At 45.2% G+C, this 25,558-nt stretch overlaps 1 protein-coding gene across 5 annotated transcripts in view; it reads right to left on the bottom strand.

The window, feature by feature from the left end:
- LOC121281880 (putative helicase MOV-10) overlaps nt 1-24,731 on the bottom strand; it is a 72,483-nt gene extending 47,752 nt beyond the window's left edge. For 2 of the 5 annotated variants that reach the window (XM_041194984.1, XM_041194987.1), the window contains exons 1-7: nt 23,811-24,108; nt 17,154-17,253; nt 11,934-12,082; nt 8,061-8,299; nt 7,295-7,535; nt 4,510-4,650; nt 1,076-1,238 (exon numbers count right to left, since the gene is read on the bottom strand). In XM_041194984.1, coding sequence (XP_041050918.1) covers nt 1,076-1,238; nt 4,510-4,650; nt 7,295-7,535; nt 8,061-8,299; nt 11,934-12,082; nt 17,154-17,253; nt 23,811-23,947 — 1,170 coding nt within the window. In that variant the 5' untranslated portion in view covers nt 23,948-24,108. Of the gene's footprint in view, nt 1-1,075; nt 1,239-4,509; nt 4,651-7,294; nt 7,536-8,060; nt 8,300-8,647; nt 8,706-11,933; nt 12,083-17,153; nt 17,254-23,810; nt 24,109-24,699 lie in introns of those variants that run through there. The other 3 variants (XM_041194986.1, XM_041194985.1, XM_041194988.1) reach the window with 3 other exon arrangements.
- Nucleotides 24,732-25,558: the final 827 nt, after the last annotated feature.

Raw genomic sequence — 25,558 nt, 5'->3', positions numbered from 1 at the left:
AAACAGCAGCTGGGAAATGCTGTTTGATACAATCCACCAGTCATTGGGATGTACGGCCTACATCCCCCTAGCATCACACTGACACTGAAATTCATATACCACATTACTCGGTTGTGTGATAGCCAGAACGTCTTTTTGGCTTGACGGCAGCATCCTGAGAGTGATGAATACCACTCATATTGCTACTGCACAGTAGCAGCATGAAACAGCTAGCATCACCTGTTGCTCAAATTCTTGAGACACCTTACCCTTCCAGGGCACTTTTCGGGGCTGAAAGGGGTGGCCTTATGCCCATTTAGGAATGTGTGTGATATACAGCATGAAATGATCTGATCAGGGTATTCATTATCCCGCAGGATGGCTTTTATGCACCTATTTCAGCATCAAGCTTGCACGGTGAGCAAATGGCTCGGGCCCTATTTACAAGGTTGCTAACAAGGCCAATCTTGCACAGCATCGTAGAAATCCCAACACATATACTGACCAATGAAGATAAGCTCGCGGTAGACAGTAGTAGAGAGGGTAGATAGAGAGAAACTATTTCCTCTGGTGAGGGACACCAGAATAAGGGGACATCACCTCAAAATTGGAACCAAGCCATTCAGGGGTGATGTCAGGAAGCACTTCTTCACACAAGGGCAGTAGACATCTGGAACTCTTCCCTCTGCCTGCATCACACCCACCCCCGCACCCAGGAAAATTCAAGTCAATTGAAAATTTTGAAATGGAGATCGAGTGTGTTTCATTAGCCAAGGGCATTGATGGCTATGGAACCAAGCTGAATTGATAGTGTAGAAATACAGGTCAGTCATGATAGATGCATTTAATGGGAATCTGGCTAAGCAAGAACAAAAAAGAATATGCGGATAGATTAAGGTAAAGAAAGGGTGCGTGGAAGCTCATGTGGAGTAGAAATGTGGACCAGCATGGGCAAGTTGGGCCAAATGGCCTATATCTGCACTGTAAATACTTTGTAACGGAATGACCAAGGGTCAAGGGGCTGAATGGCCTAAGCCTGTTCCTATCTCCCAAGATCTCCGTCAACTTTGAAAACCTTTGAAAGATCAGTACTAACCTGGAGAACGAGAAGATCCTTCATCTGCTGATCTCTGACCATGGTAACTTTATCCATGTTGTACCTGGTAATGTCGACTTCCATCTGAATCTCCTCAAGATGCAGCAGCAGACGGAATCTCTCATCATAGTTGTCAAACTCTAACTTCGAGGCCAGTAACGAACTGCACAAAAAAAACCATGAAAATGCCCTTAGCGAGACGAGTGCAGCAGACAGTGAGGTACAGAGTCACAAAAAGAGCAAGTGTCAGAGATTCCTCTGATCTCTGCTCTGTACCGAGCTACATCATCAGTAAGAGATATTAATAGCTGTTTGGTAGTTCAGAACTTGAGTTCTGCTGCAAAAAGAGACATGCTGTCAAAGCTTTTCATCTTGCACTCATCAGGACAGATGTGCAAGAATTTTCCAACAGTAATGGGGGAACAATTTATACTACTCGAGGTCAACTTGCCCAGTTTGAATTCGAACAAAGCTAAACAGTTACACTGTAACTCCTGCCAATGCAAGATGGCCGGTCTGCACATGCACAGAACACCAATGACGTCATTCCATTGCATCCAGCCTGCCAGTACAATCCTGCACATATGTGAAAAGCTTTTATACCTGTACGGACACACTGCTTGCATTGAATATGGTTGGAAGTTTAAGTTTAGCCTGAAGAACAAGAAAGCTATTTATTAATTAGTGGGGGACAAGGACTATTATCTTCCCAAATTCCAATGTTGAGCCAGCCAAACTCAGTAATCCTAGTGTGCCCTGGCATACTGAGCACATCTCTGACTCATGTATCATATTGTTGAGTCTGCCAGAGAAGATAGGCTGAGCCCCAATCTCCCCTGGTTAAAAGTCATCCTTCAGGAGACCTTGCTTACACAGAAGTTACATGAGATCACAAGAGCCCAAATCAAGCAATAATAATGCAGAGGACTTTGAAGATTGTTTGGCTGATCAAGAACCATTAAAATAGTGTGTGTGAAACAGCCCTTATTTCATGGCTGGACTTCAAGCCTGCTGTTAAATTTTGTGCTTAAATTACACTTAAATGAAATGATATGCCTAGTTTAAAAATAAAAGACTAAAACAAAAATACTTTTTTTTCCCCCAACCATCTTATTGGTCTGCTGCTAACTCAAGTATGAAAAATTACAAATATGAGAAATCTGAAATAAAGCCAAAATATTGAGAACACACAGTAAGTCTGTTAGTGTCAGAAAAGAGAAGACCAAGTTCCAGTTGTCGAGTCTTTGTCAGAGTAGCCATTGAACCGAAACGTTCTGCCCCAAAGCTCAATGAATATTGTGTTAGACGACTTTAATAGGCGAGTTTGGAAAATAGCATCACAGTACTGTACCGATATTCAGTTGCAGCTTGCATGGGCTACAGTTATGCAAATTAGTTAGCATATTTAGGTTTGTGTACACATCTAATAGTCCCCAGAATTAGAATGTGTAGGCTGGCATTAAAAGACACTAAAAACAGCAGTTTAATGTGTCTATACAAAGCATGTTGCATTGGACATGTTTGTGCGGTACATTTAATACTGATGCCAGGGATATGGTTAAAAATTTCTGCTCTTGTCCTTAAAAAGATATTGGTGGAGTTATTATTCACAAAGGTAATGAATTCAAGTTCCGAACTGAAAATTGAAACATCTTTAAAAAAGGCGGCGGGGGCGGGGGGGCTGTGAGTGTGTGTGTGTGTGTGTGTGTGTGTGTGTGTGGCTTCGACTGTTGCCGAAACAGGGGAGAAAACAGCTGAGATTATTTAAGCGGCACCATTTTTGGTCCTGGCCACTGCAGACTGCAGACACTGTTGCTCGCTATGACGTGAGCAACATAATCGACTGTGCATGGCTGGCGTTGGCAGCAAACACAGCCGGGCAGTTAACTGTTCCATGCTGCATTCTCCATGGCAGCGCCTTCACCAGAGTCCGCTTGCCAACCAATCAGCAGTCTCTTCTCATGCAGTATAAATTGTTGTTCTCTTTCCCTCCCCCCCCCCATTACTGTTGGAAAATTCTTGCAAGCCAGCCTGATAAGTGCATGAAGAAAAGCTTTGATAGCATATCTCTTTTTGCTGCGATACATAGAGATATTAACAATTGACTCCACTCACACCCAGGATTCCCAGTCAACCCAGACAGAGTGAGTTGTACTGAAATAGACATCCACGTTGTAACCATTCGTGGGAGCACTCTGCACAATTCCACTCACTATATTACAAAAAAGGTATAGAGATACTGCCAAAAAAGATTTACAAGGTTGACACCAGTACCGAAGAGTTAACAGGAAGGACTGAACAGGCTAGAGCTCTTTCCTTCAGAAAAGAAATGGATAAGCAGTGACCTCAAAAATATGAAGGGATTTGGTAGGGCAAAAGTAGAGATGTTTTGCTTGTGGAGGAGTCCCAAATCAGGGCCCATAAATATACAATAATCACTAGTTATTCTAATAGGGAATCCATGAGAAACTTCTATACTCAGAGAGTCGGGAGACTGTGTGTGTGTGTGTGTGTGTGTGTGTGTTGGGGGGGGGGGAGAAAGATAAAAAAAATGGGTGGAACAGATTCACACCCAGCTGAGGACCCCACATCCACACCCCACTCCTCCACCACTACACCTCTGTCACCAAATAACCTGACTTTTCCCATCCAATCCAATCCAATCATAGAGAAGAAAATTAATCTACAAGTGACTCTGAGCTTCCAGTCACCTATCATTTTAATTCCCCACCCTGCTCCCACTCTGATCTCTCTGCTCTCGGCCTCCTACACTGTTCCAATGAAGCTCAAAGTAAACTCTAGGAACAGCATTTCATTTTTCAATTAGGCATTTCACAACCTTCCAGACTCAACATGGAGTTCAACAATTTCAAAGGACAGCAGCCATTGATGAGTCAGCTGTTTCTATTTGCATCTCCTCTAGACACATCTTTTGTTCCTTTACTTGTCCCATTGTCTCCCCCTTTTGTCTTGCACCATCATCCCTATCATTATTTAATCTCTCCAGCCTGCCAATCTATCACAGACCTAAGTAAAAATAGAAGAAAGGTGAAATATAAACTGGTTTAAGGGGGAGTGGGACAGGGAGAGCTGGATAGAGGGCCAGTGATAGGTGAAGATAACCAAAAGATGTCACAGACAAAAAGGACAAAGAGGTGTTGAAGAAAAGAAATCTTTTCCCACCTACTTCCATTATTTTTAAATGTATTTCCATCCATTGTTTCATCTCCACCTTTTAGCCTTTTTTGATTCCTTCACCCCCCATCCCACCCTCACCAGGACTAGCCCCAACATCACCCAGAGAGAGCCAGCGCCTTCAAAGAGTCAAAATTACCATTTTATTTTGTTTACAAGAAGGCAAAAAAACCACCCACTTCATTCTCTGGTTCAACTCGCAATCCACACCCCATTTAGGAGCTGAAAGCAGCACTTACTTAATCCTTTGCACCTCCTGGCTCACATTGAGGTTAAGAGTGCGGCTCTCCTTCAATCCGCTCTTTACAGCATTCAACAATATTGGAGGATACTTATAATTCCCCAGAGGGATGTCCATTTCCAACTTGTAGTCAGAAAAGCTGCAAAGATTTAAAGCAGACACAGGGTCAGTAAATGCACAGCCAGAACTTGGAGACAACAGATCAAGCAACAACACTGCACAATGCAGGAGGTGGGGGAGGACCAAGCACTCACTCTTCTCTCATTCACAATGCATTTAGACCTCTCACCTCAAATCACTCCAAACCTTTGTCTCCCTTCAAAGAAGGGCTGTTCAAAATTAATTTCTCCCTAGTTTAAATCCTCACCCTTTTGTTCCAATCACCTCATCAACACAATAACATTCACCACTCCCTTACAGAAACACAGGAAAATTTACAGCATAGAAGGCAGCCATTCTGCCTGTGCCGACCAATAAAGAGCAATCCAATCTAATCTCACTTCACAGCTCATCCACAGCCCTATAGGTTACAGCACATGAAGTATAAATCCAAGTGTCTTTTAAACCTGAGGAGGGTTTCTGTCTCTACCATCCTTTAAGAGAGTGAGTTCCAGGTCCCCACCATCCTCTGGGTGAAACAATGACTCCTCAATCTTATCTGTCCTTTGTAATCCTCAGTGAGCGCCATCCCCCCCACCCCCATCACCAGCGTCTTTGGTCTTCAACACTGTAGAACTGGAGGTTCTCCAGTATTTCCTCACAACATGTCCCCTTGGAATTAGTCTCAATGCTTCTCCACATCCTCCTCAAATAAGGAGGCCACCTTTGGTTGAACTTTTAGGAACATAGGAGGAGGAGTAGACCATTCAGCCTTTCGAGCCTACTCCACCATTCAACTCAATCATGGCCGATTGTCTAATTCAACAACATTTTCCTGCACTATCCCCATATCCCTTGAAGTCATTCATATCTGAAAAACCATCGATCTGTGTTGAACATACTCAATGACTGAGCTTCTCCCCAAACAGAGGGGCTCCAGTCTCCAAGCACAGTCTGGCACCAACTTCCTGGCATTGGTCCCATGTGCCAATCTGCCCAGCAGTCAATCAATAAAGATAGCCATGATGCCACAATCCACCAAGTCCCAAAAACTAATGCATCCATCTTGCGGCCATTCAGCCAGGGCCACGCTACGTGTTGGGAGTGTAGCAGCACTGTTGTTTCTTGCCAGGACGAGAATGGAACTCCTTCCCTAACAGCACAGTGGGTGTACCTACACCACAGGGACCGCAGCGGTTCAAGGCGGCGGCTCACCACCACCTTCTCAACCGGCAATTAGGGATGGGCAATAAATGCTGGCCCAGCCAGCGACGCCCACATCTCACGATGAATAAAAAGTGCATGCGAGCTCTCCTACGGGTGACTCACTAGAACATCCAGGGCATTAATTTTCAATTCCAGGGCTGACTACCCCAAAAGCACATACGTCCCCTTTAAATTGTGATGAATACCTCAGGTGAGGTCTGACCAGCGTAAACTTCAGCAGAATTCAACTGCACTGTTCCGCTCATGTATTCTAACATTTGATTCTTATATTAAAAAAATTACTTCTCCTCGGTGTCTCAATATTGAAGCAGCCAAATCTACTAAGCCTCCAGCCTCATTTACTATCCCAATTCTATAACCATATACATCTCCATTTTTATGTCTTCCTCATTTACAATACTTTGTATTCATCTGTATTAAATTTAATGTGCCACTTAATTGACATCTAAATCCTTCAAACATAACAAAAGTGACCATATTTCACAAAAACATCTTAACTGGCTGCAGAACTCTTTGGGACATCCTGAGGTTACATTTTTATTTATAATTAATATATTAAAAATGTACATAATATGCACAAACATATCACACACATACAAACACACATTTTATATGGGTGCATATGTATAAACAAGGACAGGCGGGTGATTTATTTTACTGAATGCTTTATCCCAATTGCATTCTCAAGATGATAGATGTTCTACTGAACAATTCAACAACAATTTGCATTCAAACAGCATCTTGAACATAGTAAGCATCTGAAAGGCATTTCACAGGAGTTTTATCAGACATAATTTGACAGCAAGCCACAGAAAGCAACGTTAGGGCAGGTGACAAAACATTCGGTCAAAGAGTTAGGTTTTAATGAGCATTTTAAAGGAGGAGAGAGGAGCAGAGGGGTTTAGAGAGGGATTTTCAAAGAGGCTGTATGCACAGCTGCCAATGGTGAAGTGAAGACAGTCCAAGACAGAGACTTGTATTTATATAGCACCTTTCACAAACGCAGCACATCCTAAAGCACTTTACAGCCAGTAAAATACTTTTTGGCGTGTAGTCAGCGTTATAATATAGGAAGCATGGCAGCCAACTTGCACACCCACAAAAGTAACATAATAACTAACCATGTGGCTTTAGTGATGTTGACTGAGGGATATATAATGGCCAGGAAGAACTCCCATGTGCTTCTTTGAAATAGTGCTATGGGATCTTTTACATCCAGCTGAGTGGGCAGACGGAGTCGGTTTAACCCTCATCCCTCAGCACTGCACTGCATAGGAGGGTCAGCCTTGATTCTTATGCTCAAATCTGGGGCCTTGAACCCAAAACTTCCTGACTCAGGGGCAAGAGTGCTACCCACTGTGCCACAGGTGACCCTGCAGAAGTCAGCATCAAGGGGACGAAGAGGTCTCAGATCGCCATAAGTTTTGACGGACCGCGCAATACAAGCTTGAGCTCACCCAGCCGGCTTTACCCCTTGTTCCACAATCTCTTCCTTCAGACGTTTAATGCAAAGTTGGTACGGCTTGTAGGGAGCAATCGGCATCAGCTCTTCAATCAACCTGTTGTTTACCCGCGCTGAGAAGAAGCGAATGATGTGGAAAGGACTGGAGCTGCCATCTTGGAACTGAAAGACGAGCGTAACCGGGAAATAACCAGAGTCTGCCATCGAGCAAATAATTTCAATCTGATAGCTTTCTCCTGCACAAGTAAAGAACACGTTACTGATCTGGCTAAAGCAGGATCTTCCCTTACTTAAAGCTGGTTGGCTCAAACTGTGTTCTGAAGTGGCCTGCCAAGTCACTCACATTCAGCCCAACTAATCCATGCTGCCACACCTACTCAACACAGTCCTCCTTGCCACTATCAACATATCCTCTCCCTCAGGTGTTTATCCAGATTCCCCATAAATGTATCCCTGCTATTCACCTCAACTGATCCCTGTGACAGTCAGTTGCACATTCTCGCCGCCCTCTGGGTAAAGATGTTTCTCCTAAATTTCTCACTGGATTTATTAGTGTCTCACTCTTATTTATGGCCCCTCGTTTTTGGACTCTCCCCACGGGTTGGTGGGGGGGGGGGGGGGGGGGGGGGGCTCACCACCACCTTCAAGGAGCAACCAGGGAGGGCAGTCAATGCCATCCTTGCCAGCAGCACCGACACCCGGAGAGTGAATTTTCAGGAAGCTACCAGGAGCAGGTCAGGAGAAGGAATCGTGCACCTCACCTGCACTCAGCACTAGTTGCTGGGAATTAGTCACATTCTTTTCATCCCTCAGGGTGAACACATGTAACCTGCGAAGCATCTCACATCGGACAAAGGTCACCGCCTCCACCCCTTCATTCTTGATGTAGATGGGGACTGGTTTCTGATCGTTGAGGGCGAGGGGAACTCGGATCTTTCCGTTATCAATATCGAAGTCCGACCATATCTTTACACCACCTTTATTCTGGATCATCTGATGACTGAAAGACATAATCACAATGAGTTACCACAGCAACCCACATGTCCTCATGATGTAGAGTATCTGGACTCAGGCTCCCACTCCACTGTGAGCTGGACTCATCATATCAATCGAGAGTTAACATCACAGCCAGGGGTCTACTCCAACGATTGGGACAATGAGCCCAACCAGAAACCTCAGAGGTTCCATTCGGTTGGAGACCAGCACAGGCCACAGATCCTTAACAGGATTGAAAATATAGAACAATGCTCTGAACTGAAATTTGTTGGTGATGGGGAAAATTTTAAACTACTCTGTGGAACCAATATTTCAGTCAGTCAGTGAGTGGATAGAACAAAAACAAAAATACCTGGAAAAACTCAGCAGGTTTGACAGCATCTGCGGAGAGGAATACAGTTGACGTTTCGAGTCCATATGACTCTTCAGCAGAACTAAGGAAATAGAGAAACAAGGTGAAATATAAGCTAGTAAAGAGAGAGAGGTGGGACAGGTAGAGCTGGATAGGGGGCCAGTGATAAGCGGAGGCAAAGAAGAGATTGCCAAAGATGTCATAGACAAAAATGACAAAGGGATGTTGATGGTGGTGATATTATCTCAGGAATGGACTAATGGGGACATTAAGGGTAGAAAGCAAGACAAGCTAGTGGCAGATGGCCCTAGTGGGGGTGGGATGGTGAGGAAGGGATCGAAATGGGCTAAAAGGTAGAGATAAAACAATAGATCGCAATAAATTTAAAAATGGGTGGGAAAAGAAAAAAGTGTTTTTTTTAAATTTATAAATTATTGGAAAAGGGGGATCAGATAGGGGGTGGGAATGGAAGAGAGAGTTCGTAATCTGAAATTGTTGAACTCAATATTCAGTCTGGAAGGTTTTAAAGTGCCTAATTGGAAGATGAGGTGCTGTTCCTCCAGTTGCGTTGAGCTTCACTGGAACATTGCAGCAGGCCAAGGACGGACATGTGGGCATAAGAGCAGGGTGGTGTGTTGAAATGGCAAGCAACAGGGAGGTCTGGGTCATGCTTGCAGACAGACTGAAGGTGTTCCGCAAAGGGTCACCCAGTCTACGTTTGGTCTCTCCAATGTAGAGAAGAGCAGCGAATGCAGTAGACTAAATTGAGGGAAGTACAAGTGAAATGTTGCTTCACTTGAAAGGAGTGTTTGGGCCTTGGACGTTGAGGAGGGGGGAAGTAAAGGGGCAGGTGTTGCACCTTCTGTGGTTGCATGGGAAGGTGCCGTGGGAGGGGGTTGAGGTGTAGGGGGTGGTGGAGGAGTGGACCACGGTGTCCCGGAGCGAACGATCCCCGCGGAAAGCCGCCAGAGGCGGGGTGAAGGGAAGATGTGTTTGGTGGTGGCATCATGCTGGAGTTGGCGGAGGATGGATCCTTTGAATGCGGAGGCTGGTGGGGTGATAAGTGAGGACAAGGGGGACCCTATCATGGTTCTGGGAGGGAAAGGAAGGTGTGAGGGCAGATGCGCGGGAGATGGGCCGGACACGGTTGAGGGCCCTGTCAACCACCATGGGTGGAAAACCTTGGTTAAGGAAGAAGGAAGACATGTCAGAAGCACTGTTTTGGGAAGTGGCATCATCAGAACAGATGCGACAGAGGCGAAGGAACTGAGAGAATGGGATGGAGTCCTTACAGGAAGCGGGGTGTGAGGAGCTGTAGTTGAGGTAGCTGTGGGAGTCGGTAGGCTTATAATGAATACTGGTGGACAGTCTATCACCAGAGATTGAGACAGAGAGATCAAGGAAGGGAAGGGAAGTGTCAGTGATGGACCACATGAAAATGATGGAGGGGTGGAAATTGGAAGCAAAATTAATAAATTTTTCCAGATCCAGAAGAGAGCATGAAGTGGCACCGAAGCAGTCATCGATGTACCAGAGAAAGTTGTAGGAGGGGGCCTGAGTAGGACTGGAACAAGGAATGTTCCACATACCCCATAAAGAGACAGACATCGCTGAGGCCCATGAGGGTACCCATAGCCACACCTTTTATTTGGAGGAAGTGAGACGAGTTTAAGGAGAAATTGTTCAGTGTGAGAACAAGTTCAGCCAGACGGAGGAGAGTGGTGGTGGACGGGGATTGTTCTGGCCTCTGTTCGAGGAAGAAGCGGAGAGCCCTCAGACCATCCCGGTGGGGGATGGAGGTGTAGAGGGATTGGACGTCCATGGTGAAGAGGAGGTGGTTAGGGCCAGGGAACTGGAAATTGTTGATATGAGGTAGGGAATGAAAGGAATTGGGGATGAGACTGGACAAGGGGAGAGAGAATGGAGTCAAGATAGCAAGAAATGAGTTCCATGGGGCAGGAACAGGCTGACACGATCAGTCTGCCGGGACAGTCGGTGTTTGTGGATTTGGGCAGGAGGTAGAAGCGGGCCATCCGAGGTTGGGCGACTATGAGGTTGGAAGCTGCGGAGGGAAGATCTCCAGAGGAGATGAGGTCAGTGAAACAATGGCTTGATGGGGGGGGTGCTGCAAGTTAACACTCAACCTCTATGAGGTAGAGGTCAGTGCACCAGGCACTGACATTGGTGAATGGATGGATTGGGCTCCCTCGGGAGATGGCAGGAGCAGTTAGTACTGATTCATTCAAATTCAAATCTGATAGAAATCTTTCAGAAAGTAAGATTTTGGGCTCCTGTGTGAGTAATTTGAGGCATTACGTGTAGTAACATGCTCAGGAGCAAGGGGTGGGTTTGGATCTATGTTCCTAAAGCTCCCCCCACACTGGGGGTTTTCCTCACCTCATGTCTGGCTCTGTCACTGACTCATAGGTGAGGTATTCAAAATTATGCGGGGTCTGGACAGAGTAGATGAGGAGAAACTATTCCCACTCATGGAGGGATCAAGGACAAGAGGGCACAAATTTAATGGTAATTGGCAAAAAAAGCAATGGAGACAGGAGGAGAAACTTTTTCACGCAGCGAGTGGTTAAGGTCTAGAATGCGCTGCCTGAGGCTCGATCAAGGCATTCAAAAGGGATTTGACTGATCTGAAAATGAAGAACGTGCAGGGTTATGGGGAGATGCGCAGAAATTGGGAAAACTCGGTGAATTGCTCATGTGGAGGGCCCGTGCAAGCGCAATGGGCCAAATGGCCTCCTCTGTGCTGTAACGATTCTGTGATTAGTCAACAAACCCCATTAATGCTGTTCCATGTGACTAACAGGATAATAAAAGACAAACTTGGGCGGACCCTGGCTTGTTTTTATCCCATGATGTAATGAAATTAAAGGTTGGTGGGTGCAGTCGCTCTGAACCACACAAAGACTTTGGTTTCAGCCCCAGTCCCTGCTCGGATAATGTTACCCAAGGATAATGTAGAAGTGCTAAAACTGCTCTCTTGCCCCGGCTTAGTAATAGGAAGATCAATCGGACACCCCTCTTCCCAATCACTGTCAAATGACTCCTGCTGGGAGCACTCTCTGTGTCAAGTTGGGACAGGGTCGATTCATCCGGGATGCTCCCCAGGGTTAAACAGCTCACCAACAATCACTCTGGATTACAGCCCCTTGAGGTGAGGCACCAGAAGTGGGGAAGATTTGAACTCAAGCAGGAGTCAGCACCTTCAGAAGACAGATGGGAAACACAGCCCTCAGTGAGATTTCTCTGCTTGGAAGGGGCCACACTTTACCTGTTCCGTTTCAGCTGTTGGATAATGGCTTTGGCACGGCCCTTCTTCCCAGGCTCCTGGACAAGGGCCGGAGGCGACGTTGTCCCCAGATTGTCTGCAGGGTCAAACCATCGTTTAGGATACTGGTTGGCATACACCACTTTTCTCCGCTAGGAAAGAGACAGGACACTGGAAGTTAGGTGGTTCCTCTTCACACAGAGCATCTTTATGCAGCTGATTATCTTATGAGGAAAGGTTGAGCAAATAGGACCAATACTCATTAGAGTTTAGAAGATTGAGTGGCGATCATATCAAAACATATAAGATTCTGAGGGGACATGACAGGGTAGATACCATAGAATAGTTATGGTGCAGAGAGGCCATTCAGCCTATCGTGTCTGCACTGGCTAGATGCTGAGAGGACGTTTCTCCTTGTAGGGGGAATCTAGAATTAGGGGATACAGTTTCAAAATTCAAAGGCTTGAGGGGCCGAATAGCCTACTCCTGCTCCTAGTTCTTGTGGTAGAAGGTACTGACACTCTACACCTTCACTGGGAGTTAGACTGGTTGCTGACCTGGGCATAAAAATGGTGAATGCTCAAGGGAATACATTCCAAGTCTATGTAACTTAGTCTTTTAAGCCCTGATATCATTCTGATAAACTTGTGTTGAACCTCCTCCAAAGTATTTACATCCTCCCTGAGCTACAGGATACATATTCCAAAATTCAGTGTAAAAATCCCAGCAAAGCAGCAACACTACTTTGGCAGGAAGAATACAGGTTACAATGTGGCAACCCAAGCCTAGGGGTTACAAATAGTCAAATAATTCGATAGAATAGATTTAGTTTTACATCTCATCCAAAAGACAGCACTTCTGATAGTGCAGCACTCCCTCAGTCCTGCACTGGGAGTGTCCGGCTGGACTCAAGCCTTTGCAGTAGGACACAAACCCACAACAGTCTGACTCAAACTTGGCTAAAAGGGGACCTCACAACCAACTCGATCATGTCTTCAGCCTATACTGATGTACATTTTCCAGCAGAGGTCATTGGATTAAGAACTGGGAACCTCAAGGATTTTTCCCTTCCTTGTTAGAGGAGCTTTTCAGCCAATTCTGAAGGCCCAGATCCCTAGGCCAAATCGGCTCACTCAGCAAGGAGTGAGGGATCGGAAGCTCATCATCCACACACTCCATTTATGCTTGGCTTCACCTTAAGACACTGAGCTGCAGAGAATAGCGAGCTCCAGGCTCCAGCCCTACTCTGTGCTGTTGTGAGCCTCCGTGTCCTTGGACTAGAGAGAGGGAAGGCTGGGCAAAGGGGAACGGGGCAGGATGGACGTTTGCTCAGGCTCCTGTTCTTCTTCCTCACGTCGCAATTCCTGTTGGAAAGGGCGACCACACTGGAGGAAAACACTGACTTCAACTGCCACACATTTGATAATCCCACCTGGGAGGGTTGGGGGGGGCGGTGGGGGGGAGAGGAGGAGGAGGAGGAGCTGGACACCTTGCTATAGAACATTATCTCAGCAAATCAGCAGAGGAGAGAAAATGAAGATGAGGCAGAGAGGATAGAGGAGACTCAAAAATTTGGCACACCCTCATGACAGTGGAACAGCTGACACTGAGCTACAAGAATAATTGAATAGTTTAAATACTCAAAGCACAACATTCAAACAGTTTAAAAAGATTATCAAAATCTAAATGCTCATCCAATTCAGCATCTTTTGAGCTTACATTTTATTTGTTAGCCTGCTGCATTATTTAGTCAGAGTACGGGAGAGACTGATGCAGGGGGAGTAACGATTTACACAATGACTGTGCCATTACTAAGGTGTGAAAAGGGTAAACTACAGAAAACTGAGAACTGAAAATGAACACAGGAAACACAGACAGAGGCAGGCAAGAGAATTCATTTCCTTGTCTCAAACATTATTCTGCACGAAAAGGCAGATCCAAGCTGTTTTGTTTTTAATCAATCTTTGGACCATGAGAACATTCTCACAAGGCACATCTTGTTATTAACCTCCTTAAAATTGAATTAAGTAATGGGGGAGTTGGGCGGGGTGAGGTGGGGGAGTTGGGCAGGTGACCTCGAAATGTAAAGATAAGAGGGGGACGCCCAATTTAACTGCACTAACATGAAAAAGAGGACAACTGACGAATGAGTCACTCATTCCAACCACATCGAAATGATGACCGGACAAGGAGCCGATGGTGCACACAGTAGCTTAGCGAGGAGGTGAAAAGTAACAGATTTCAGTGCAAGGGACTGATCAACTGCTCAGGCTGGAATGCGTTTCACCCCCAAATCACCTGATGTGATTGCCAGCACGAAACACAACTAGACCTGGCCAACTTTCAACCTTGCGCTGCTAAGTGTGGCATGAATGTTACTTGTCACAAATGGCGGGTAATAACAATCACCAAAGAGAAAGGATCTATCCACATCCCCTCCTTGAAGTTCAACGGCATCATCAAATCCCCTGGGTGTCACTATGGCCAGACTGAGCTCAACCAGCCACATAAGTGCTAGAGAAGCCACTAAAGAAAGTCAGGTACTGAATACTCTGCAATGAGTGGCTCACCTCCTGGCTCCCAAAAGCACCTCCACCTCCTGTAGGGCACAAGTCAGTGATGGAATACACCCCACTTGCCTGCTGGCTGTCAAAACAATAGTCAGGGAACTCAACTGTCACCTCATACGCTACCTTAAACATTCAGTCACTCCATTACCAGTGCCCAGTGGCTGCAGTGCGTACCATGTTCAAGATGCACTACAGCAAGTTGCCAGCGCTTTCTTGACAGCACCTTCCAAACCCATGACCTCTGCCACCTAGAAGGGCAGCAGGTGCTTGGGAGCATCAATCACCTACAAGTTTCCTTTCCACCTTGACTTGGCCACACATCACTGTTCCCTTCATCATCACCGAGATCTCATAACTAATTGCATTGTTGGGGTATATTTGTCACACTGAATACAACATTTTGACAAGGCAGCTCACGACCTTATCAGTAACACCATAACCGGAGAGTGAATTTGAAAAATATATCTAAATAAACCCATAAATGTTTGATATTAATACTCCAAGGACCTTAATCACCATAAATAATCTAATTTGATGAGTAGTTTCAGTGACTGATATATTTGTGCTGATGGCCACGTTTTACACGAATAACATTCTCTTCACTGACAGAGGCCTTTGGAACTAACAATCTTCTGAGGGAGATGACAACAATTAACCTGAGCTGTGAACTCTGCTGCTGTAATCTAGCTCACAACAAGTGCTCATCATCACCCCTGTGCTTGTTCACCTCCATCGACTCCTTGTCCAGTAATACCTTGACTTTAGAGGCCTCATTCTTATTTTCATATCACTCAATGCCCTCACCCACCACTCCGTCCCCTTCCATCTCTTTTTCTGTAATCTCCTCCTGCCCATACAATGCGCAAGAGACCTCTGCGCTTCTCCATTTCTGGTCTCTTGAGCATTCTCGATTTTAATAACTCCACCACTGGTGGCTGTGCCTTCAGTTGCTCAGGCCGTAAGTTCTGGAATTTGCTCCCTAAAACTCTTTCTCCTCTTGTAAGGGGCCCTAAAACTGTCACCTGTCCTAATATACTCATGTCAGTGCAAAACTTTTTTTGCTAACATTCCTGGGAAGCACCTTGGGATACTTTAGATGTATCACATCTTTTTGTGTAGTAATGTGTGTTAGAGATGAAAGGAGGGAGCAGTGTTTGAAAATGTATTTTTCACTCTTTAATGCTTGGAGACGCTGTGCAGGAATACAGTATCTATACCCAGAGTAAAATGAAAGCTGTCTGGGAACACAACTGTGTCCTTGATTCAGAGTATACCTTATCTCAACATTTTCATTTATTTAGTGAACCAAGACATAAATTAGACCTTCATGTTACACTGAACAGGGAGTAGCAATGGTTCCAACAACAGATTTGCATTTCCCCCAAAGGATTCAGCCCACACAAACATGCTGCAGATTAAGTTTAATTAAACCAGATCTGGAGAGGATGGGGTGGGAAAAAAACTCCTGTTTTAACTAGTTTCTCCCAATTCCCTTCAGTGTCAGGACTCTGTCCCCAGGACTTCCCTGCACCACTCAAAACAGGTTTGGAGGGCTAACTTCAGATGATTTCCTCCCTCCATCGACACCTTCTCACTCAAACTCTCAACAGAGGGGTACTGTCCTTACCCAGTCCTGCCTGTGAGAGATACCAGTCCTTCACCTCTGCAGTTGGCTCTGCCCACTGAAGGCATTAGCTCAGTTGCAAACTAGATCAAGATAGTCCATTTCGTGAGGAAACCAGTGACAGGCAATAATGAAGGGCTTGCCAGTGATGCCCACATCCTGAGAACGAATTTAAAAAACACAGTAATGCTTTCGAGACAGGGAGCTCAGAGTCAGGCTGACAAGAGTGTGGAAGGGGAGATGTGTTTATGTTTTTTTTTTAGACTGCACCCCATCAACAATGCATCATCCTGCAGGCCTTTGGTGTGGGGTTGCTGTCTGAGCTGGGAGCATTACCGAAGGTTTCATGTCATGTTCCCTCACCTCCAATTGCCCCACCCCCGCTGCCCCACAATGGTTCCCTGACTTGTCCATCCCATCAGTGTGCCCTCCCCACGACTAATTAGAAAGCGAGCAAACTCTTTGTTACCCAATCAGATGACTCCTGGCTGCCAAACAACTGCTTATCAATTACAAAAATAGCAAGAGGTAGGATAAACACAAGCGTGTTTTTCTCAAAGATAAAAACAAAAAACTGCGGATGCTGGAAATCCAAAACAAAAACAGAAATACCTGGAAAAATTCAGCAGGTCTGGCAGCATCGGCGGAGAAGAGTTCTGTTTAGTTCTGTTGAAGGGTCATGAGGAGGCGAAACTTCAACTTTGCTCTTCTCCGCCGATGCTGCCAGACCTGCTGAGTTTTTTCAAGGTATTTCTGTTTTTGTTTTCGTGTTTTTCTCATCTTTCGACAGTTCTGTTTATCCGGCCCGCGACTGTGTTTGCTCGGAGCATGCGAAAGCAGGCTAAACAGAAGTGCTCTGAGGTGAGAATAACACCACCCCCACTATGACTTTTCTCCCCAGGTTTGGTGACAGCCACGTCGAGGAAATTAATCTATCACTCCTGGGGACTCGTGGACATCTTAGAGAGGTCTTAGAGACCCTGCTTTGAAAGCTGGACAGGGGACAGAGTGAAACTAGCAGTACAATACCTGAGAATCAAAGAAGATCTCATCACCAGTTACTCGAGCCTTCCCCACTCTACTTAGAGCAAAAAGTACACTTGAGAAATTGACACTTGTGACGCCATCCCTGAAAGAAAAAGATACAAAGTAATCAAAACTGGTTACAAAGGCAAGGAGGGGGCAATTTAAACTCACCGGCTAAGACATTTAAGCAATTGAGTGGAAAGCAGGATGAAAACCTCTCCACTGACTTCAAAACCAGAGGTGCACCCGATTGTCAGTTCTCCAATGGGTGGGTTAGTTTAAAATTGTGGTACAGTTCCATGGGCTCCGGAGGCTCCTGCTCATTCCCCCCCAATGCCCACTTCTGCACAGCCAAGATCAGGCAGTACAGCCTAGCTCAATTCTGTCCTCAATGTCCACACATGGATCTGTGCACCAACAGCAGGAGCACTGCTGATTTTCTCTCCCTTTGTTAGGGACATGCCTCTCATTCTGTCGTTGCACAAAAATTCATCCAGAATAATTTGCCACTGACCAGAGTATGAGGTTGAAACCCCTCTGATCTGTATGGCTCAATGTCACATCAGGTGGGGCACCTGCCCATTAGGTGGCAATCAGATAGATTCTGACATCTTTGGTAAGTCAGGCCCCTTGTGTACATTTTCGGCTTGTCTGAAAGCCACATTCTGGCTGTATATGCAAAAGTACAGACTCCTTACCTTGTGAAAAGAACTTGCATTTATATAGCGCCATTCACAAACTCAGGGCATTCCAAAGCACTTTACAGCCAATTAAGTATTTTTGAAGTATAGTCACTGTTGTAATGAGGGAACAGCAGCCAATTTGCACACAGCAAGCTCCCACAAACAGCAATGTAATAATGACCAGATATCTGTTTTAGTGACGCTGGCTGAGAAATAGATATTGACCAGGACACTGGGGAGAACCCTTTGCTCTTCTGCAAAATGGTGGCCATGGGATCTTTTTTGTTCAACTGAGAGGGCAGATATAGCCTCAGTTTAACACCTCATTCAACGTTAGTAGAGTTTATTCTTCATTGACACTCATCTCTCCCATCCCAAGCCTTTATAAAGCAGGAGCACCTTAAGGAGTCAATGTGATGTTGTATCTCAGGGACAAGGAATCACAAGGAAGGAGAGAGATCAATTTCTCTGTCTACCCACCTCCCCAACCCAACCACGATGCTGCACGGAATCACCAGGTAGAGAACAGTGCTTCTGCCAAGCAGCTTGCCCAGTGACAGATTGAAGGCCACCTCAGACAGGCTGATCATGGAGAACAGGCAGCACATGCCCTCAGTCTCAGTCAACCAGAGGTCAGACATGTGCCAGGAACACATCACCTTGCACCAGATTCTCCAACTGAGAAATCCACAGGGACTACCTCTTGGCTCGATAGAGTGGACACTCCTCTTTTCGTAGGGCCACAGCCCATTGACGCCAGTGTGAACAGGGCAATTGCTGGAGTTTAACCAGTTTACTAGCAGACAATGCTGGTGCCCATCCAGCCAGGATTAGTTCCTCAGGGTTACCTGGGGCAGAACACTTCCCACCCTGTCATCATGGACCCCCCACTCCGACTCAAAGGGTAGTGAGAATCTGGGACTTTCTGTCCCTCCCAAAAGGCAATGGATGCTGGAGGCTAACTAAAATGGAAGACAGAGATTGACAGCCTTACAAAGCTGGGGGTGGGGGGGACGAAATCGCAAGCTTTGAGGAAGACACAAAGAGGCTGCAGAGAGATATAGACAAGTTAAGTGAGTCGTTAAGTGAGTGGATAACAAGGCCATGTAATGTAGGGAAATATGAGGTTATTCACTTTAGTCATAAGCATAGAGAAGCAGAGTACTCCTTAAAAGGTGAAAAACTTGTAAGTGTTGATGGTCAGAGACACTCGAGTTTGCACGTACAAAGAATGCAGAAAGTTAGCATGTCAGGATAGCAAGCAATTAGGAAGGCAAACTGAATGTCGGCCTTCATTACAAGGGGATTAAAGGACAGGAATAAATGTCTTTCTACAATTTTACAGGGTTTTGTTGAGGCCACATCTGGAATACTGTGTACAGTTTTGGTCTCCATATTTAAAGGAAGGATATACTTGCATTGGAGGTGGTACAGTGAAGGTTCACTAGTTTGGTCCCTGGAATGAGGGGGTTGTTCTATGATGAGAGGCTGAGTAAAGTGGGCCGATATTCTCTGGAGTTTAGAAGAATGGAAGGCAATCTCATTGAAACATAAAAGAATCTGAAGGGGCTTGTTAGGGTAGGCAGAGGGATCGTTTGCCCTGCTCAGGGATCTAAATGACGGGGACATAGTTCTAAGATAAGGGTCGATCGTTTAGGACTGAGGTGAGAAATTTCTTCACAGAGGGTTGTGAGCCTTTGCAATTCTCTACCCTGGAGGGTTGTGGAATATATTTAAGGCTGAAATAAACATATTTTTGGTGTCTCAGGTAATCAAGGGATATGGGGAGCAGGCAGGAAAGGGGAGTTGAAGCCCGAGATCAGCTATGATCTTATCGAAAAGCAAAGCAGGCACAATGGGCCATGTGGTCAACTCCTCCACCTACTTCTTTGGTTATATTCTCATCAGATTATTCCAAATGAGATGTAACCAGAGATGAAAGGACCAGAGACTCATCTAGCCATTCCCAACCTGAACAAATCTCTGCTAACCTTCTCCCTCAATTCAGTGGCTTTTGGAAATTGATGACACCTCATCAATAACAGGATGAAAACGAAAATCCTGCTTCCTCTACAAAAACACTCAATTGACTCTCAAAAGCCTCCATTAAAATCTCTTAATCGCTCTGCTCCAATATCTCCAGTTCCTCCTCATTATGGAATTTGTTGAGCAAGGGGATTGACAGCCGTGGAACAAAAGTCAGGAAGATGGAGCTGAGGTGCAGTTTAGCCATGGCCTGATTGAATGGTGGTAAAGGATAGAGGGGCTGAATGGCCTTCTCCTGTTCCAATGGAAGCTTTTCGGTTTATTGGTTCCATGTGTGAAACTCAGTCATGATTCTCCTGTCCAACCATTTTGATCAAGAAATAGTGCCCCCAAAATGAAACAGTGGAGTTGATTTGGACACTGTTCAAAGGCCAACCCCGAGAGAGAGGTCCATCCCTTTGTGGCCTTAATGAGCCAAATTAACTGATCAGTTATCAAGCAGGCCCATGGCATGCTCGGACTCACCTAGCCCAAGGGGTCACTTGCCAGGAACAAGATACTGATCCAATTCCAAATCACCGGAAATAAAAACAGAAAATGCTGCAAAAACTCAACAGGTCTGGCAGCATCAGTGGAAAGAGAAACCGAGTTAACGTTTTGAGTCCATATGACTCTTCAGAGCTTTTATCCAATCACCCAAGACACAGCTCAATCATAAGGGAACCCTAACTTTGGTACTGAGCTTTTTTTTTTTATTCATTCATGGGATGCTGGGCCAGCATTTATTGCCCATCCCTAGTTGCCTTTGCACGCTTGGTCCAATTCTATGCTAAGTTAGCATGCTGTATGGGGCAAAGATACAAGTCTAAATGTAAGAGGTTTAATAGAGATAACCCTTTCTACACAGGCAGCTATGCTGAGGAATGCGCTCCAGTGCTGCACGGTCAGAAATGCTATATTGCTGATGAGATGTCTGAGGCCCTGTCTATCCTCTCAAATGAATGGCAAAGATTCTACGGCCACTTTTTTGAAGCAGAGTAGGGGAGGTCTCCCTGGTGCCCTGACCAATATTTATCCCACAAATCAAAAAAAATGACAAAACAGGTTATTTAGTCATTGGCACATTGCTATTTGTGGGAGCTTGCTGTGCGCTAATTGGCTGCCCCCTTTCTTACATTACCTCACTTCAAAAGTACTTAGTTGGCTGTAACTTGCTTTGGGATGTTCTGTGGTCACAAGGGGTGCTATAGAAATTCAAACCTTTCATTTCTTTGACTGGAGTTCTGGAATGCCCTCCCTATCTCTCTCACCTCCTTTAAGATGCCCCTTAAAACCTACCTCACTGACCAAGTTTGCTATCTGCCCTAACACCACATCATGCATTTAAGGAACGTTTTGCTTTATAATGCTCCAGAGGCCACTTGGAACACTTTAATGCAATTAGACACACCTTCAGCGTAAACTGCTGTTGCTGAATTAATGACTGGAGCAGTAACCATATCAATATTTAATGGGCTGCACAGAAAAGGGAGATAGGAAACGAAAGGTTACATGGAATTTGGACTGCTTGCTGACATGGACATTAATCATCAACACAGACCGGTTGCATCTGTAATGATGTAATAAAAATGTAACTGTGTCAATTTGCCTACTCTCTTCCAAAGGGAAGATGTTCATTAACGCAGAGCAAGCCTCATTAGTGAAAAGTGAGAACAGCTCAGCAAAACATTAGAATATAACTGAAACAAAAATAAAAATAGCCGGGAAAACTCAGCAAGTCTGACAGCATCTGCAGAGAGGAATACAACTAACGTTTCGAGTCTGGTTGACTCTTCATCAGAGCTGAGGGAATGTAGAAATGAGGTGAAATATAAGCTGGTTGAGGGGAGGTGGGACAGGTGGAGCTGGGTAGAGGGCTAGTGATAGGTGGAGGCAAAAGAGAGATTGCAAAAGATGTCATAGACAAAAGGACAAAAGGGTGTTAACGGTGGTGATATTAGCTAAGAAATGTGCTAATGGTGACATTAAGGGTAGAAAGCAGGACAAGCAAGTAACAGATAGCCCTAGTGGGGGTGGGGTGGGGGGAAGGGATGGAAATAAGCTAAAAGGTGGAGATGAAATAATGGATGGAAATACATTTAAAAATAATGGAAATAGCTGGGAAAAGAAAAATATATTTTAAAAATATAAATTATTGGAAAAAGGGAGATCGGAATGGGGTGGGGAAGGAGGGGAAAGTTCATGATCTGAAGTTGTTGAACTCAATATTCAGTCCGGAAGGCTGTAAAGTGCCTAATCGGAAGATGAGGTGCTGTTCCTCCAGTTTGCGTTGAGCTTCACTGGAACGTTGCAGCAAGCCAAGGACGGACATGTGGGCATGAGAGCAGGGTGGAGTGTTGAAATGGCAAGTGACAGGGAGGTTTGGGTCATGCTTGCGGACAGACCGAAGGTGTTCTGCAAAGCGGTCACCCAGTCTGCATCTGGTCTCTCCAATGTAGAGGAGACCGCATTGGGAGCAGCAAATGCAGTAGACCAAATTGAGGGAGGTGCAAGTGAAGCGTTGCTTCACTTCAAAGGTGTGTTTGGGCCCTTGAACGGTGAGAAGGGGAGGAAGGGGCAGGTGTTGCACCTTCTGCAGTAGCATGGGAAGGTGCCGTGGGAGGGGGTTGAGGTGTAGGGGGTGACGGAGGAGTAGACCAGGATGTCCCAGAGGGAACGATCCCTACGGAATGCCGCCAGAGGCGGTGAAGGGAAGATGTTTGGTGGTGGCATCATGCTGGAGTTGGTGGAAATGGCGGAGGATGATCCTTTGAATGCAGAAGCTGGTGGGGTGATAAGTGAGGACAAGGGGGACCCTATCATGGTTCTGGGAGGGAGGGGAAGGTGTGAGGGCTGATGCGTGGGAGATGGGCCGGACACGGTTGAGGGCCCTGTCAACCACCATGGGTGGAAAACCTGAATATATCCTCCTAACCAAAACACAAGCAGTTATAAAACAAAGGGGGTTCACCAAATTTTCTGCTCAGATGTTATAATTAGTGAATCTTTGCCACTAACACATCATAGAGAAAAGGCGAGGCGAGCTGTGGGGTTTATTGGATGAGTTAACCCTAGTAGATTTCCACCCTCCTACCTAATTTCTGCAGCACAGAAGTAGGCCATTCAGCCCAGCTGCTCCATCCGGTGTTTACACACCACATGAGCCTCCTCCCACCCCTCTTCATCCGAACCTGATCATTCTATTCCTTTCTGCCCTTCTATTTATCCAGCTTCCCCGTAAACCCATCCAGGTTATATATGGTCGTCACAAGAAGGAGGCCATTCAGCCCACTAAGTCCATGCTCCATGTAAAGGGCAAGAATTTGCCTTTGATTTTTGTATCCAGAGAACATTGTTTAGCAGGGGGACAGTTAAATGAAGATTAGAGAGAGGATAGTGTGGGAGTGGGCTGCCTACAGTAGGGGGAGGAAAAAGGGGGTGTGGAGGGGTAGGCAATGCGAACATTTATGGGAGAATTAATCTGAATGGGCAACAGGGCTTCTCTACACTCCTTGCTTGAACAAGGCGGCCATTTTCATTGTTACATTTATGACTCAATTAACAACCCAATTACATCAATCCTCCACAGAACAGCCCAGAAAAATAGCTCAACTCCCCATACTAACGCAGCACAAACCTCTCAAGTAACGCCCAATAAAGCTCCACCGACCCATCTTGTTTGGGGGGAATATTAATTGAAACTGGCTCCTTGGAACCTTTCTAGAGTTCATAATGCTACTCTCCAACCCAGCACCGAGCCCCAAAGGTACTCACTCAAATGTAACAGTCAAGGCACTCCGGGAGCGAATCACTTGTACAATCACATTAAGAAACCCTACGAATGTCTCAAAAGCATTTCGTAACATTTTGGAACCACAGCCACTGGAAAGTAACAATTACACCGCACAATGGGAACTGGGACTAATTGATACGGAATAAATAGAAATATTACCTGCCCCTGAATTCGTAATTGTAAATTCTTTTAAGCGTCTCCTTACAGGTTTCATCTAGCCGCTCCCCATCCTTCAGGAAATTTATAAACTTCAGTCCCACTTCACGCTTCTCTTTCATTCTAAGCTTCTTGGCCATTTCGATTTGGGTTTTTTTTTAACTACTACTGCACCAAATGAAAATGAACAACACCGGGCTTCAACCGAAAATAACAAAATGAAAGGGGCGGGCTTGAAGTGTTAGTGAAAATTGCTGTTTCACAGGAAGGGGGTGGGGGAAAACAAGTTAATCAACTCGTTTGGTTTCAAGAGTTTCTGAAAAAAATTTAAATAGACACAGGAAACGAAAGTGAAACTTGCTCTCATCGCAGTTACACTTGGGAAATTAAAAAAAAGTACTCGCCCTAAAATATCAGATCATGGTGCAAATAACCTGGGATAAACTCCAATGCAAATCCGAGATAGACCGTGCAAACCCGGGATACGTTGCAATGCGAATTCGAGATAGACCGTGCAAACCCGGGATACATTGCAATGCGAATCCGAGATAGACCGTGCCAACCCCGGATACATTGCAATGCGAATCCGAGATAGACCGTGCAAACCCGAGATACATTGCAATGCGAATCCGAGATAGACCGTGCAAACCCGAGTTCAGCAAATTTACAACGTTGTCCCACTTCTAAGCGTGACTTGAAAACTCAAGTTTCTATTTTAGCGACAAGCCCTAATCACAGGGTGAAAGTATCTGCGGAAATGTTTTGTCCAATTTTAATAAATTATGCACCAAGTCAGCAGAATTTTGCTCTCAGTTTTAGATAAAATTCAATACCCCCCTGCTCCTAGGCACAAAATATACTCAATAGCAAAATAGCCCATCAATAAAATTACCCTGCTTGAACTGCCATTGTACCGAAGAAAATTGTACAAGTCAACAATTGTCTTTCTCACCCCGTCCCCATCCTAAAGACAACACGAGTGAAGAGGTCTGATACACACCTGGGATTCAGCCAATCCAGCAATAGAGAACTCACCTCATGCCTGGTGCTGGGACTGAGAGTATGCTCATTACATTCCCAGGGAACCAGAATTACAAAAACTGCACCCATTAGAGTCCAATTTAGTCTTTTCAAAGTGTTTACATCAATGACAACATTAGGATATCTTTTGTGAGCCACAGTTTGCTGGGCTATGGACGACATAGCTTTTAAATACTTAGTGCTTTAATAAAGGTCCAAATTTAGGCAAAGTCATATTTTGATTCTTAAAGTCTTGGATGACAACTGCAGTATTAAAGAATCGAAATGTGTAGTAACCACATGTGACCAATAACTCCAATTCTTGTCCCCTCTTCCTCTTGCCCCATCATTAAAATTCTTATGTATTTTCTGAATTTCTATAACACCTTATCCCATCTCATAGAAACATTGTGAAATGCTTCACATGTTACCCTGATGTGCGGTGATTTTAGCTATAAAGGCAGCCATTTATGCAGGCGAATCCCACAAACTATAATGAGGTTAAATTGTAGGAGGAAAGTTGACCAAGACATCAGTAGAATTTCCTGAACTGCCTCAGTTGATGGAGGTCAGTTAAAAATAAAGAAGCTGGGATTGTTTTTCTTAGAGCAAAGAAGGTTGAGGGGAGATTTCATAGGGTATTCCAAAATATATGGGGTTTAGATAGAGTATCATAGAATCATAGAATGTTTAGTGCACCCAACCTAATCCCACTTTCCAGCATTTGGTCC

Source organism: Carcharodon carcharias, chromosome 9, assembly GCF_017639515.1.
Source record: "Carcharodon carcharias isolate sCarCar2 chromosome 9, sCarCar2.pri, whole genome shotgun sequence".
In the NCBI taxonomy this organism is placed as follows: domain Eukaryota; kingdom Metazoa; phylum Chordata; class Chondrichthyes; order Lamniformes; family Lamnidae; genus Carcharodon; species Carcharodon carcharias.
The sequence above is the reverse complement of the archived record's forward strand: the minus strand, read 5'-3'. Positions and strand labels throughout refer to the sequence as shown.